This window comes from Cyphellophora europaea (assembly GCF_000365145.1).
Source record: "Cyphellophora europaea CBS 101466 unplaced genomic scaffold supercont1.2, whole genome shotgun sequence".
Classification (NCBI taxonomy): Eukaryota; Fungi; Ascomycota; class Eurotiomycetes; order Chaetothyriales; family Cyphellophoraceae; genus Cyphellophora; species Cyphellophora europaea.
The window spans coordinates 2,611,387-2,626,173 of record NW_008481808.1 but is presented as its reverse complement, the minus strand read 5'-3'; the positions used below and the strand labels follow the sequence as shown (position 1 = coordinate 2,626,173).

The 14,787-nt window shown below is 56.8% G+C and overlaps 4 protein-coding genes across 4 annotated transcripts; 3 read left to right on the top strand and 1 right to left on the bottom strand.

Moving 5' to 3' along the window:
- Positions 1-168: 168 nt before the first annotated feature.
- On the top strand, positions 169-1,619 carry HMPREF1541_02497 (TIGR01456 family HAD hydrolase; the record flags this gene model as incomplete). Its single annotated transcript, XM_008716852.1, has 3 exons — positions 169-581; positions 628-1,327; positions 1,383-1,619. 3 exons carry the CDS (start codon positions 169-171, stop codon positions 1,617-1,619), a joined length of 1,350 nt encoding a protein of 449 aa, XP_008715074.1.
- A 1,253-nt stretch (positions 1,620-2,872) lies between these two features.
- HMPREF1541_02496 (uncharacterized protein) lies at positions 2,873-5,663 on the top strand (the record flags this gene model as incomplete). Its single annotated transcript, XM_008716851.1, has 3 exons — positions 2,873-3,056; positions 3,106-3,258; positions 3,310-5,663. The coding sequence occupies 3 exons, from the start codon at positions 2,873-2,875 to the stop codon at positions 5,661-5,663; spliced, it is 2,691 nt and encodes an 896-aa protein (XP_008715073.1).
- Positions 5,664-7,140: 1,477 nt separating this feature from the next.
- HMPREF1541_02495 (calcium-translocating P-type ATPase, PMCA-type) lies at positions 7,141-10,762 on the bottom strand (the record flags this gene model as incomplete). Its single annotated transcript, XM_008716850.1, has 2 exons — positions 7,141-10,668; positions 10,718-10,762. The coding sequence occupies 2 exons, from the start codon at positions 10,760-10,762 to the stop codon at positions 7,141-7,143; spliced, it is 3,573 nt and encodes a 1,190-aa protein (XP_008715072.1).
- A 2,401-nt stretch (positions 10,763-13,163) lies between these two features.
- Positions 13,164-14,787, top strand: HMPREF1541_02494 (uncharacterized protein; the record flags this gene model as incomplete). Its single annotated transcript, XM_008716849.1, has 7 exons — positions 13,164-13,254; positions 13,303-13,329; positions 13,380-13,495; positions 13,546-13,874; positions 13,932-14,516; positions 14,572-14,699; positions 14,753-14,787. 7 exons carry the CDS (start codon positions 13,164-13,166, stop codon positions 14,785-14,787), a joined length of 1,311 nt encoding a protein of 436 aa, XP_008715071.1.

The following is a 14,787-nucleotide window of genomic DNA, read 5'->3' as shown; positions in this document are numbered from 1 at the left end:
GTCTATATATAAGAGAGGAAGAGGCCCCATATAATCCCCGGATAAATGACTACCTACTGCAACCTATTCTCAAGTACTTTGTGTCTTGCTACATTCGGCGCCAGTGACTAGTACCCAGAACTCATCACCCGCCTTCGTTTCTTGTTGAGTCAGTCCCGTAAAGCAAACATGTCGAACGAGACAGCTCAGAACCCGGGGCTCGCCCCACCCGAGGAGAAGAAGAGACACCATCACAGACGCAGCACCCGCCGGTTGTCCAACTCGAGTGTCAGTCGCTCCGATCTCTTCGAGGGTCTGACCGTCGTTGGCCCTCCTTCCTCCGCCTCGCGCAGAAGCAGCGCCCATGAGACGGCACACACCATGGAGTTGGCGCGGCACCATCTTGCCCAGGCTTCCACCGACTTGCCTACGCCCGACGAGTCCGGACCTACGACTCCCGAGGAAGGTGAAACCAGGACGACGGATAGGTACGCCTATGCCTTTGATATCGATGGTGTCCTCATCAAAGGTGGCGAGGTGATTCCGGAAGCCATCGAGGCGATGAAAGTGCTCAATGGTGAGAACGAGTACAACATCAAAGTGTAAGTGCTTCACGCCAGGCTGCAATTTGAGTCACTAATTGTTCAGACCCTATATCTTTGTTACCAACGGTGGCGGCAAGACTGAAGAGGAGAGATGCATTCAGCTCTCCAACCAACTCCAGCTCGAGGTATCTCCTGGACAGTTTATCTGCGGCCACACTCCCATGCGGGAGATGGCACAGAAGTACAAGACTGTCCTCGTGGTTGGTGGCGAGGGAGAGAAGTGCCGAACTGTCGCCGAAGGATATGGTTTCCAAGATGTCATCACACCCGGTGATATCATCAAGGACAACTCAGACACGACTCCCTTCCGGAAACTGACTGATGAGGAACACACCAATTCCAAGCTGCGCAACTATGGCGAAATCCCCATCGAGGCCGTATTCGTCTTTGCCGACAGCAGAGACTGGGCTGGCGACCAGCAGATCATCCTCGACCTTTGCATGAGCAAGAACGGTCGGCTCGGTACACGTTCCGAGACTTTTGACGAGGGTCCGCCCGTCTACTTTGCGCACAATGATGTTATCTGGGCCACCTCGCACACCTACTCTCGCATTGGAATGGGTGCCCTCCGTGCCTCGCTCGAGGCCATGTTCAAGGCCATCACCAAAAAGGAGCTTCGGACCGTGGCCTTTGGCAAGCCTCAACTAGGCACTTTTGATTTCGCGACCAAGCTGCTTCAACAGTGGCGGAAAGACACTCACGGCATCAACGCCCCACCTGAGACCGTCTACTTTGTTGGCGACGTAAGTTGGTCCCATGGCATATTAGCTTGACTCGATCCACTAACCTCTGATGCAGACTCCCGAATCTGATATTCGTGGGACCAACGAGTTCGACGAATCGGGCAAGGCCATCAACGACTGGCACTCGATCCTCGTCAAGACTGGCGTGTATCGTGAAGGCACCGAGCCAGCGTACAAGCCCAAGGTCACCGTCGACAATGTGCTGGAGGCTGTCAAGTACGGCATGAAGCGCGAATTCGACGCAAGCTTGCGCGACGCGGCCAAGAACGCCCCCGCCATCTTGGAGGAGTAGGCTGAGGCTGATCATGTAAAATCGGGACAAGGAAGTCTAGGAGGCCTAGACGGCGTTTTCTTCTGCCAGCATTCTATCGGCGTCATGGGGCATAGCTCGGAACGGACAGTACCGGCCCATCAGTATCGCATTGAGACGCGACCCACGAAAGCGATTCGACATGTTTCTTGGGCTGCAACCTTAAGTCATACATGCACCTCTATAATGGGACAGGTATGCAGCAATGGGAATTCTTTGATCCCCGTAGCTTCAAGTGTTCTGAGCAATAGATGCGGCTCGCTTGCTGGTGACTATCTACGTTGGTGTCCAGTTGGCTGGAAGCTGGATGCGGATCAGCAGCCTTGGCTGCGTACGGCCAGGTCTTCAGGCGACGGAGCAGGTTCTCGGTGCACTTCTGAAACACTGCCACCAACCTACCGAGGTCGTGATAGAGTTCTGGACCGCTATGGGTGTCGACGTGGATCGTGGATCGTGCACGCAGCTGACTGGGATGGCTATAACAGGCTTCGGCAAACAAGGCGGCACCTCCAGGCGGGCAACCAGTATGCTGCCTGCCTATGTATAGAACAATATCAGTTGAAGCCTAAATCATTCGCCGCGCCAACTGTTCTCGAATGCCCCAACCTCGAGACCAGGAACGGCTATTGTTGCTGAAACTCAGCAGTTTGGCCAGCAGGACTGCCTACCAGTTGTCCCCCGGTCGCGAACCTGAGCAGCCTGAGCCTGATCGAGCCTTGCTCTGGGCGGCCTGGCGCGCCCATCATCTCACTTTCTTGTTTCCCACGTCGCAATTCCACCACCCCTGCGCCCTCATTTACTCAACACTCTGCGCTACTGTATCTGGCGTCGGCCATCCTGTCGCCTCGGTCGTCAACCTCTCACATTTCCGACTGTAGCTGTTAAACACGTCGCTCATCTCTCAACCCGAGGCCGCGCCCTTGACCATCTTGGGCGTCTTTGGAGGATCACGGTGCATGTGCCAGCCTCTTTCGTTTACAGGCTCACTCGACACCACACAGCCACTGCGTTGCGCAGAGGTCCACACATCCACGCCCCGACGATTATCCCGCCTCGCAACTCCCCGTTCGCGTCTGCAGATCGCTCTGTCTCCCTCCGAAGCTGCGTCCGTCACCTCCCTACCCACTGCCTGACGTCGTCGATCAATTTTGCCCACCGAGCTTCCATTCACAAACACATCTCCCATCCGGCCACGAATCTGAGGCCGTGCTCACTTGAGCACCTGACGCCAAACAATGGCGACAGGAGATGCCGCGCCCGCGAGCAATCCTCAACCTATTCCTCCACAACCCTCTCATCGCGGCGCGCCAAACCCCCACGACCAATCTTCGACACCTGCGCTGTCGCCGCCGTCGAAACGAGAGCTTGCATCGTGGTGGAAGAAGTTTAGGAAGACAACGGAAAAGTCTGACGAAAAGAGTATGTTCAGAGAGCGCAAGATTGAAAAGCCAACTGACAGTCGCGACAGCTGAAGCGCCCGGCATATTTGGTGTGCCCCTCGCGGAGAGCATACGCTATGCCAACGTCGCAATCTCCTTGACCAACGAACAGGGCGAGAGCTTCATCTACGGATACGTGCCCATAGTCGTCGCCAAATGCGGTGTTTTCTTGAAGGAGAAGGGTATGCATCAAGCTTCCCCTACCAGATCCACATCTACTAACATCCTCAAAGCAACCGACGTTGAGGGCATCTTCCGCCTTAGTGGATCTGCCAAACGTATCAAAGACCTGCAAGCCGTGTTCAACTCTCCCGATCGCTACGGCAAAGGTCTCGATTGGACAGGTTATACTGTCCACGATGCCGCCAACATTCTGCGACGATATCTAAACCAACTACCCGAACCAATCGTACCGCTCGAGTTCTATGAACGCTTCCGCGAACCACTGCGCCCATTCGCGGCGCGGACCACAGCCGAACCGGAGATTATGCCCATTGACATGGGCGTGCAACAACACAGCGAGGCTGTAGCCGCGTATCAAAAGATGATAACCGAGCTGCCTCCTTTAAACCGGCAGCTTCTGCTATATATTCTCGATCTACTGGCCGTTTTCGCATCCAAGTCGGATCTTAATCGCATGAATGCGGCCAACCTGGCAGCTATTTTCCAGCCTGGTATCATTTCCCATCCACAACACGACATGGCGCCCATGGAATATCGCTTGAGTCAGGATGTGCTGATATTCCTAATTGAGAACCAAGACAACTTTTTGATTGGCATGACCGGCACTGCTGTTGACGAGAAGACTGTCAAGGATGTCGAAAGTGGCGCTGCTTCAGTGCGGTCACCAAAACCCAATAGCATAGTGGGGAGATCGACCTCGAATGCTAGTGCGGGCGCGGACAGCTTGCGCAAATTTGGGGTCAGAAGGAACGTGTCTGTCTCCTCGAACCATTCGCGAGAAAGAGGAAGCCCAGGCGTATCATCTCCAGGCACTCCTACCGGACTGAGCCAGCTGAGCACCACCAATTCTAATACTGGAGGTATAGGACGCAGCAACACCGTGCCGTCAAAGCGGTCACCTGCGCTCGCCGGCGGCAGATTCCACCGCATGCATGAAACGTCGGCTTCAAATTCACCAACAGTTTCTTCACCAGCCCCGCAACCCGAGACGCCAACAACACCCGTCCCCGTTCAGGAGTCCACTGCACCACAGTCTGTGTCGCCAAAGGTCGCTTCGGTCCCGGCACCCGCGCACTCGCCTTCTCTGGGCCCGTCCGTACCGGCTGGAGCGCAGAAGGAGCGAAAAATCTCGAATTTGTTCGCCAGGTCACCTATCTTCGGGCCCTCGGAAGTCCAGCCGTCACGACAGCCGAAAAAGCTGCAGAAACGTTCTCGGATTCCCGGGAGCGCCCATGAGAGTGCGCAGAGCTCTCAAGCGTCACTCCAGGGTGACGACACACAGGCTTTTCACACGCCCCTTGTGTCTCCCAACATCATGCAGAGTATTAAGCCTGACCCAATCGGTACTCAGCAACCCAACATACAGAACACTTCGGCGACGCCGGTGGAGACACCTACAGCAACCACCATTTCCCCTGGATCGGCAGAGAAGTCGCAGGGCTTGCACTTACAACCGCCTCGCTCCCCCGCCGGCTCCCTCCATTCGCGCTCTACGGATCATTCAGAGTTTGACAAACTTGACGACACTGCTGCGGCAGCCGCCACTGCTGCGGCCAGTCCACCCGACAAGGAAAAGAAGCGGTCGAGATGGCGCTTCTCGAGCTCTGCAAAACGCACTGAAGATTTTCCGCTTTCGCCACCACCTCCGATCGGTGGCAACGCAGGGGCTAGGGGCAGTAGCAGCTCATTCGGCAGCAATCGACCGAGAAAAAGCTTTACGGGTGACAGTGCTGCCACAGGCACATCTCAACAAGACCGGGACGGCAGTATGCTGGGTGGACAGACTCTTATGGGAGCCAGCACCCACAGTCGTGAAAGTAGCGAGATGCTTCGCGATGTCACGAACACTAATTCCAACACACCCAGCGAGGAAAAGAAGGGGCTATTCGGCAAGTGGAAGGCGAAGCTCAACGACCGGAGCGAACAGAAGAAGCTGGAAAAAGAGCGCGCCAAGAGCCCCCCTGCACCCGGTCATGGTCAGTCACGCACCAGCTTGAGCAGCACAGTCGTCGGCTCCGGTCAGAGCGGCAGCCGAGGAAGGAGCATGGAAATCTTGAGAGGGAGTCAATCGAGTAATGAGGGCGGTGTCGGTCCCACGGAAACAGAACGAGGACCCAACCAGCCCCCGCTGCAGACGGTCGTTGAGAGGCCTGTCACCGAGGCCCGAGAAAGAGCTGACATGTCTGGCCTGTCTCAGACACAACCACCTCCGATACCGACAGCGCATACGCAAGTGACGGAGAAGGCTGCTGGCGTCCCGACTACAGAGGCCACCGATCCTGTGGCTGCGACCGAGCCTACTCCCGTCTCCGCCACCGGTCCAGCAGCTGCATCTGAGACGGTCGGCCAGAGCCCGCAGGCCGCACAAGAGAAGGTCACCCCGAATACCAACAATACTGGTTAATTCGCGACGGGACACCACCTGAGGGAGGTTTTTGGATCCGGTTCGTAACTATAACGAAGACCGAGATTTGGATTTTGGATATGTGGTTCTGTGTGAGTGTGTGTGTATGTGGTTTTCAGTGGATGGGTTTCTTGAAATGCAAAATGCAGGGCTTCCAGCAAGCGATGGCGTACGTTAGGATACAGCAGCACGGGATTTGGAACTACAGCAGCGTTAAGGGAAAGGAGTGGAAAGGGACGGGGAACGGGGACTGGATGCATTCATTCTTGGGGCGAGGCGAGGCGAGCAGTAGTGCTGAAGAAGAAGAAGGACTTTGGGGAGGGAGAGGGGGTCGGGAGAAGGACGTAATGGAATGGAATGGAATGGATTGACTGTGGTGGCTACGTCTTCTCTTCTCGCTTTGCTTTTCTTTCTTGGGCTTGAACCGTGTGCGATGTGTAGGCCTGTGGTGAACTGCAGTTCATACGCCGCCGGTGAGAAAGGTCCTCGTGCCAAGGCTGATCAGTCGGTTTGGAACCCCCTTATCTCCGGACCTATCCTATCACGAACGTGTAGGCTTGTTGGGACTGCAACTCTCGCCCGTGCCTACTTGCAGTATGAGGAAAAGGGACTTCAGTAAGCATGCTTCGACATGCTGCCCCAGCTTATACATACGGCACTGCACGCACACCACGTTGCGCCGCAGCCACAGCCACACAGCCAGAGCCAGAGCCTCGATCCCACACCAGAAGGCAGGCCGAAGTGGCGGATTGACCGCCCAGAGGCCTCCCGCTAGGGGGGATTCGTCGTTCGTCGTGCTTTGCTGGTGGCCATGCGCTCTTCCGCGCGCTGCACCGAAGAGGCCTTTTTCATATGGGCAACAGAGCGTCTACCCTACCAACGGCATTCTGCCAATGGTGGTGTTTGTGGATGGGACTGAGACATGAGATTCTTCAAGTTCTGACAAAAGTAAGCTGCGTATCTGTTCCCCCCCTTCCGGCTCCCTCGGGCTCCTCCTACAAAGAGATATACGGTACGGTACAGTATAGTAAGTACTCAGAAGCTCGGCGGCTCTCTCGAGGGAAGTAAGAATTCAACCGATGAACCGAAATGGAAAGACAAGGTGAAGAAGACGCGATGATGTCGTTTCAAAGAACAAGAATAACTTTTGTTGTTGCGCAGCCGATCAAGGCGCTGGTATCAAATCTAATGGCTAAGGGCTAATCATACAGACAGAGATTTTGCTTTTGGGTTTCTGCTGGTGTTGTTGTGGGTTGTCATAACGATCGTGAATAACGCGGGCCACGGGCCACTCGCGCATGGGGTTTTGTGGGAACAGGGGGGCCTCGATGGCGGTTCACCTTCTCTCCAGTCTCCCACCCCCGTTTCGTCTTCCGTTGGTTGCTGTGTTTACCCTTGAATTTTCTGATTTCGGGTCGATTCAACCGACCTTGGGTTTTTCATCATTCCCCCCCCAAGACCAAGACCAAGGCCAGTCTCAGGCAGCGTCGGCACCTCTAGCGCTCATCCTGCGCTCGAGCTTGTTGCCGCGCATCCTCCTCCAGGCGCGGCCCACGGGCGCGAACATGGCGCCAAAGCACCTGCCGACGGGGCCGAAGACGAGCTTGAACGCCGTGACGAACAGGCCCAAGAAACGGCCCGAGACCTCGTCGGGCACGCATCGCAGCAGCACACCCCAGAGCAGCACGGGCAGGGCCGTCATGATGCTGGTGGCCCACTGCGGGCCATCCAGGGGAACGACTTCGAACGCCTTGCCGCCCACGAAGATGATCATGACTTGCCCACCGGCCATGACGGCGGCCATGGCCATGAAGAAGGGGTTCTTGTGCACGTTCTCAAAGATGTTGAAGTGGTTGTCGAGGCGGCGGGCGTTGAACATGTTGAAGAACTGCATCCACGTGAAGGCGTTGAAGACCATGGTGTTGAGCTCCTCCTGGCGGTGGTGGTTCTCGGAGATGAAGCGGTAGTTGAAGATCTTGGCGCCCGCGAAGAAGAGGACTAGTGACACGACGACTTGGTAGAGCGCGTGGCCCATGATCATCTTCCACATGTGCGTCGAGATCAGGCTGGCCGACTTGGGCGTCGGCGGGCGGTCCAGGATCGCGTCTGTGGGTGCGTCCGTGGCGAGGGCGAGCGCGGCGAATGTGTCCATGACCAGGTTGATCCAGAGGAGCTGCACGGCCGAGAGCACGGAGCGGTTCTCGGTGCTGGAGACTGCGGAGATGAACGCGAGCGTCACGGCCGCGATGTTGACCGTGATCTGGAACTGCAGGAACTTGGCGACGGCGTCGTTGACGCTACGGCCCCACATGACAGCTTTGACAATACTGGCGAAGTTGTCGTCCATGAGGATGATCTCGGAGGCTTCCTTGGCCACTTCAGTGCCGGCGATACCCATACTGAAGCCCACATCAGCGGTCTTGAGCGCAGGTCCGTCGTTAGTGCCGTCACCCGTCACAGCCACGGTCTCGCCCTGCTTCTTCAGGTGCGCGACGAGGATTCGCTTGTCTTCCGGCGAGGAGCGTGCGAGGACATCAAGCTTGGGGACCACGGCTGCCATCTCAGATTCGGAGAGCTGGCGGAAGACAGGTCCTTCCATGACAACGCCGTCGGCGGTTCTGATGCCACACTCGGTCGCGATGGCAGTGGCGGTCGTCAGATTGTCGCCGGTGACCATGCGTACCTTGATGCCGGCCTGCTGACAGCGCTGGACGGCCATGGTGACCTGCGGACGGAGCGGATCCTGAATGCCCACGAGGCCCACCCAGGTCATGCCGTAGAAAACGTCCGCGAACTCGGCGGCCGACTTGTCGCCCTCGAGGCTGCGCGCGCCGGTGGGTGGCCAGGAAGGATAGTCCTTGTACAGGAAGCCAATAGTGCGGAGCGAGCGGCTGGCATACGATTGGATCTGCTGGCCGACAGCCTCCTTGGTCGAGACATCGAGAGACGTGACGTCCAGGTTACCACCTGCGGTGTTGCTGATGACCCAGTCGGCCTTACCCAGCATGATCTCCGCGGCGCCCTTGACCACCAGGCGGTAGCTGCCGTTGGGCAGGCGGATGACGGAACCCATACACTTGCGCGCCGAGTCGAAGGGATACAGTTGCACGATGTCGTTGTTGGCGCGCACCTGGGCGGTGGAGGTCAAGCCCAAGTGTGCCTCGGCCAATTGAAGCATAGCGACCTCGGTCTTGCTGCCGATGAAAGTCTTTTGACCCTCCTCCTCGCCTTCAAAGGCGGTAGAGTTGACGACGATGGACTGGTCCAGGAGGGCCTTGAACGGGGCAGAGAGGCGACCGAAGACCGATGCGAAAGTCGAGGCGCCGTCTTCGCCAGAGGTGGAGAATTTCTGCCCGATGGACCAGGAGCCCGCGACAACGGTCATTTTGTTCTGCGTCAGGGTGCCGGTCTTGTCGGAGCAGATGGTGGTGGCGTTGCCCATGGTCTCGCAGGCGCGGAGCACGCGCACCAGGTTGTTCTCCTTCATCATGTGCGTGGTAGCAAAGGCGAGGGCGAGGGTGACAGCCAGAGGGAGACCCTCGGGGACCGCCATGACAATGATGGTAATAGCAGTGATGAGGATGTCAAGGAACTCGCCGGCCTTCTCCGAGGGCGTGCCATCGTTCTGATCCAGGCGTGCAACGAAGCGGAAGAGCTGGATGAGGAACAGGATACCAGCTGCAATGGAACCGAGGCCTCCAATCCAGTTGGCCATGCGGCCAAGCTTGACTTGCAGGGGAGTAGGTTCGGTCTTGACACGAAGCGACATCATGATCTTACCGTAGCTGGAGTTGACGCCGGTACTGGTGACGAGGAAGGTGCCAACGCCCTCAAGGACCTTGCTGCCAGAGATGAGGAATGGATCAAGCTTCTTGACGTTCGGGCCGCCCGCGCAGAGCTGGTGCCAGACTTCCATACCACCGGTTTTCTTCAGGGCATCAGACTCGCCGGTGGCGGAGGACTCGTCACACTTGACGCCGTGGCCTTGAATGAAGATACCGTCGGCGGGAATGGAGTCACCGGGCTCGAGATGCAGGACATCGCCAACCAAGACGTCGTAGACGGAGATCATCAGCGCCTTGCCGGAGCGCACACATTTGACTTCGCGATCCTCTTTCTTCTGGTTGAGCTTGGTGAATTGCTTCTCCTTCTGCCAGTCGTTGAAGGCGGTGACGAGGACGATGATGATGATGGCGATGCAGATGGCAAGACCCTCGACCCAATCGACTTGAGAGCCGCTGTCGAAAGTCTCGTACAAACCCAGAGCGAGGGAGACGACAGCCGCGACCGTCAGCAGCCACAAAATCTTGTCGTTGTACGCGGCCCACAGAAGCGAGCCAAGAGTGTAAGTCTTCCGGGCTGGGAGGCGATTGTCTTTGAAGACGCGCCTGCGGTCGATGAACTGATCTTGGACTTGGTGAGCGGTGACAATATCGTTGGGCGAGCCGGCCGCCGCGGCAGGATTAACCTTGGTCGCGACATTCTTCTCACTCAAAGCCGTCTCTGCCGCGCGAGGAACGCTGCCACTGAGGCGGGCTTCGTCGACACTCAAGCCGGCGTTGACATCGGTGCGAAGGGCCCGCTCGATGCCGGGAAGTCCACCAAGCGCCTTGAATGCAGCCAGTGACTTGGGGTTCTGCATCTTGTTGAGCTCGCCGGGGCTGACGCCGAATGGATTGTTGTCAACAACGAAGTCCTTCTCGGCGCCCTTGTCGGGTCGGAGGGCGCCTTCGGTAGAGATGGAGTCGCTATCGGAGCCGATGTCCTTGACCTGAGAGACGGCGGCGTTGGCTTTCTCCTTCTCCATGATAGGCGAGATGGTCACGGCTGTGGCGTCGGTGTTGGTCCTGGTCCGCGGATTGAAGCCGAGGGAGCCGTCGCGTGAGTGAAGGGTCTCTCCACCAATGGACGGAGCGGCAGACGGCAGCTCGTTGGAGACGCGGAGCTGGTCGTGGTTAGAACCCTCTGCTGTGTTGCTTCTCCGGGATGGCGAAGGAGAAGGAGGCTACGGCGGGTCAGCGCTTGTCAAGCTGAAGTCAAGGGCAGTGACCAACCTGGGTGGTGAGTTTGGGGAGAGTAGCCAAGTGATCTTCGACCATGGTGGCTACGACTGTCCGGCAGTGGGTTGATGTTGTCGGGCAGATCCTGTCTGCGAGTATAGAAGGTACGAGAGTTGGGAGGGGGAGAGAAGATCACAGACTTCTCGTGTTATTGAATGTTGGTGAGTCCAGTCACCATAACGCGGGGGAAGCAAGATCGTTGATGGCGGTTGTGCACGGTCACTGTAGGTGATGTGGTGAAGAACGAAACATGTTGAAGCGAGGGGAGCGTTGAGTCCCTTTATCAATGCTCGTGGTGGTGTAAACATGCCTGGACAGTCGGCAAGGATGGTGACCCCAAGAGGCAAAGGGGAGGAGGCGCAGCAACTGTCGTACGGCACGTAAACCGAGCTGGTGTATCACTATAGGGTGATGGCTTTTTTCGAAGCATTAGCAAATTCGCGGAGCTACTGTGAGCATTTGCAAGCATAGCGAGAGACGGTATAGACACTAGCCAATGACGGTTCGCAAGCGAGTCCACCAAGCTCCATATGGGAGGCTGTGCACGACAGGAGCTTGGATAGAAAAGCATGTTTCGCGTCTCAAGACCGCTTCTAGAGTCTTGGAAAGGCGGCACTAGGACAACGGTTTGCAAGTCGTCGCGAGGTGGAGTCGGCTGATGGCGTCGACGCGGGTGTTCTTGCCCTGCGTTGCTATCAGATGCGTATCGTCAAGCGCCGTTGTGGGCCAGGGAAAGGCCCAGTAGCTCGGCTAGGGTGTAAGCTCGTGGCTCTGGATAGCTTGTGAGCCCGAGGCGATGGGATGGACAAGCTGGGCAATGTTTGAAGTTGCGACCAGTCCACCATCGCGCATCGCGTTGAACGTGTGCATGTCGAGGCGCTGGCTTGGCAGGCGTTGGGCTATTTGGAAGCCTCGCACGCGATAGCATATGTTCTCAAACACTGATCCGGGAGTGTGTGTTGGAGGGTGGAACAACCGAGTGACTCGCGTGTCGTGTCCGGGTCCACGTAAGAGGGTGGAATCTTGTGCAGGAGATCGGCGGGAGAAGCCCCTTGCCGGCGCTATCAAGAACTGTCAAGCCTTGTTTGGGAGGCCATCGCGAGACTGACGCGAGGCTGGGCGGGGCGTTGGCGGAGGACTTGGCAGCCTTGATCATTTGCTTTGGCTTGCGTATGCGAGGAAGCCATCATACACTGGAGGCGGAGGAAATGTGAAACGATGGGTCGAGAGATGCAGTCCCATTGGACGGAAGGAATTTCGTATGGTCGGAGAAATTGGTAGATCAAACAGAAGCGAGGTGGATCTCAGACGGTTCAGACGGAGGGGCGGAAGACCAGGTAGCCGGTGTGTCAGCGTCTCTTGGCGGCACGTATGCGAGGCTGGCTCACCGCACATCCGCCATGTTGGCTCTTCGGTAGTTGCGATGTACACGCGGACGAGATTGTCAGGAGCCAAAAGCGTGCCTAGGCATGGCCGTAGAACAGTCGCCTGGAGTGTGGTGTTGTCCGCGCCCGCATGCTCAGCAGATGGGTTCGACAGCCGCCGTACCGCAGTGGCATTCCGCGAGTCCGTCCCTGTCATGCGGCGGAAAGTAAATCTGCACGCTTGTACACATCCTGACAGGCCTGGACTGTGTGGACTGACCAGAAGAGGACGCATTGCGCAATCTGGATCCCCAAACCAAGCTCAACATGTCGGAGAAAGCGCCACAAACATCCCCGTTCCAGGTAGATCCTCCAGACTGAGCTTCTGTAAGTGGACCTCCCTAAGTACACTATCACACCCGTCTCGACTTCCCCGCGTTAATACTTGCTGATTCAGTGATTCTTCTAGCGTGCCCGTCAGGGGGTACCAATGCGAGCCGGCACCAAGTATTTTCAGAGGTCCTGCCTTCCGTGGCCGGCCATTGTTTGAGATTCCCTGCTACCGGCCGATCTCACAAATCACTGGCCAGCGCCGTCGACGTCGTTCGAGGCGACGCTGCAGGAGACTTTTCCAGAGCATAGCCTTCCTTGGCTTATCGAATGACTGTTTGAGCTGTAAGGCTAGACCTTGCACTCGAACCTGGCCTGTGGTGGCGCCAATGGTCGAGACGTGGAGATCTGTTCCTGTCTGGGCATGACAAAATCCCATCGATGACACTCGCAGTCTCATACACTCGGGCAAGCGACCAACCGTGGAACCCCCCTCGAAGCATCAGTCTTGCGCTGAAGCGGGAACACATTGTGTTTCGCACACGAATACACCATCAGATAAACCAACATCGCAATGTTGATGAGTATACAGATGGCTCCTTCTCCGCCATTCCTGGGCTTCTGAACTTCCTTCCAGAGGCCGGACCTCCTCACTCATTGTATACTTTCCATTGGGCGTTCTATGTTCTTACCTTGTTCTGCTACAGACTCTGTTGCCATTTGCCGACAAGGCTCCTCGCTGGACGATGGCGGATCCCCTTAACGCAAAGCCGCAGTGCGGCGGAGATGCAGTCGATGATGAGGCCTACGATTTCCCTTTGCATTTGGCCGCAGTCTGTAAGCAGAGAAACCCGACATCAACGTTGCTTGACTAACGGCGTATAGTCATCGTTTTCTTTGCCAGTATAGCCGGTCAGTCACATTGCCAGCGAACCCGATACCAGACTGACTTTGGAGTACAGGGGCCGGCTTCCCCGTTGTTGCAAAGAAGGTGAAATGGATGAAGATCCCGCCAAATATATTCTTCGCCTGTAAACATTTCGGCACGGGCGTGCTGATAGCCACGGCCTTCGTCCATGTAAGGAGAACCTCAGTCAATCATATGGCACCAGCTGACCAAAAGGACAGCTCGTACCCACAGCTTTCGCTTTCCTCAGCGACCCATGCCTGCCGGATGTCCTAATTGAGGACTACCCGGCCATGCCTGGTGTCATCATGATGTTCTCACTCTTCTGCCTCTTCGTTATCGAGATGTACCTCAAGGCGAAGACTGGTGGCCATTCACATGGCGGACCAACCGGACAGGAGATCAGTGCGCCAATGCCTCAGGGGCACGGCGGTCATGCTCATGCTCATGCCGCGCCACGCATGGTCCGCAACGATACGACTGCATCATTGCCCCCGTATAACAGCAACGGTCGTCCAACAGCCTATGCTGATGCATACGAGGAGAAGCTGTTAGCTAGGTAGGTTGAGCTCACTGTGAGCATGTTACACCGCTGACGTGGCTGCAGACTTAACATCGCTCAAGAAGAACAGCCCGAACTCGAGAAGTATGCCGCTGTGTCTGAGATGCCGCCTTGGTTCCAGGTGTTTTACGCACAGTACGTCCGGCAGCGCGAAGACCTCCGAGACATGATCGCCGTCCTTGCCAAATCAACAGCCGGCTTCGCTGCTGCTGCGCAAACTTCGCAAGAGATGGCTCCTGCCAGTGAGTCGTACATGGATTTTGACGACAACCCGGAAGACCCGAACAACATCGACGCCGCCAAGTTCAGAATGATGAACATGAACATCACTCTGCTGGAATGCGGTATCCTGTTCCATAGTGTTTTCGTCGGCATGACCATCTCGATTACCACCGAAGGGTTCGTCACCCTGCTGGTCGCTATCATTTTCCACCAGTTCTTCGAGGGTCTCGGCCTTGGCTCCCGAATCGCTGCCGTGCCATACAAGCCCAAAGCTGCGAAGCCCTGGATTTTGGTGGTCGCCTTTGGTACCACGTGCCCTCTCGGTCAAGTCATTGGCTTGGCAACAAGGAACAGCTATGATCAGAACAGCGCTTTCTCTTTGATCTTGGTCGGTTTCTTTAACGCTTTGTAAGAGAGCCCATGTTGCCCACAATCTTGCTGCACATGACTAACAACGGCACAGCTCCTCTGGTCTCCTGATCTACGCCGCACTTGTCGATCTTTTGGCGGAGGACTTCCTGAGCGAGGAGGCAATGGAGCTGATGAACAAGCCCACCAGAATCAAGGCCTTCCTATGGGTCCTAGTAGGAGGTGAGTGTCTCCCCGGTCTGTGGCTTCACAAGTCGTCTAACCACCCCTCGCAGCCGCCGGCATGTCCATCGTGGGCGCCTTTGCCTAA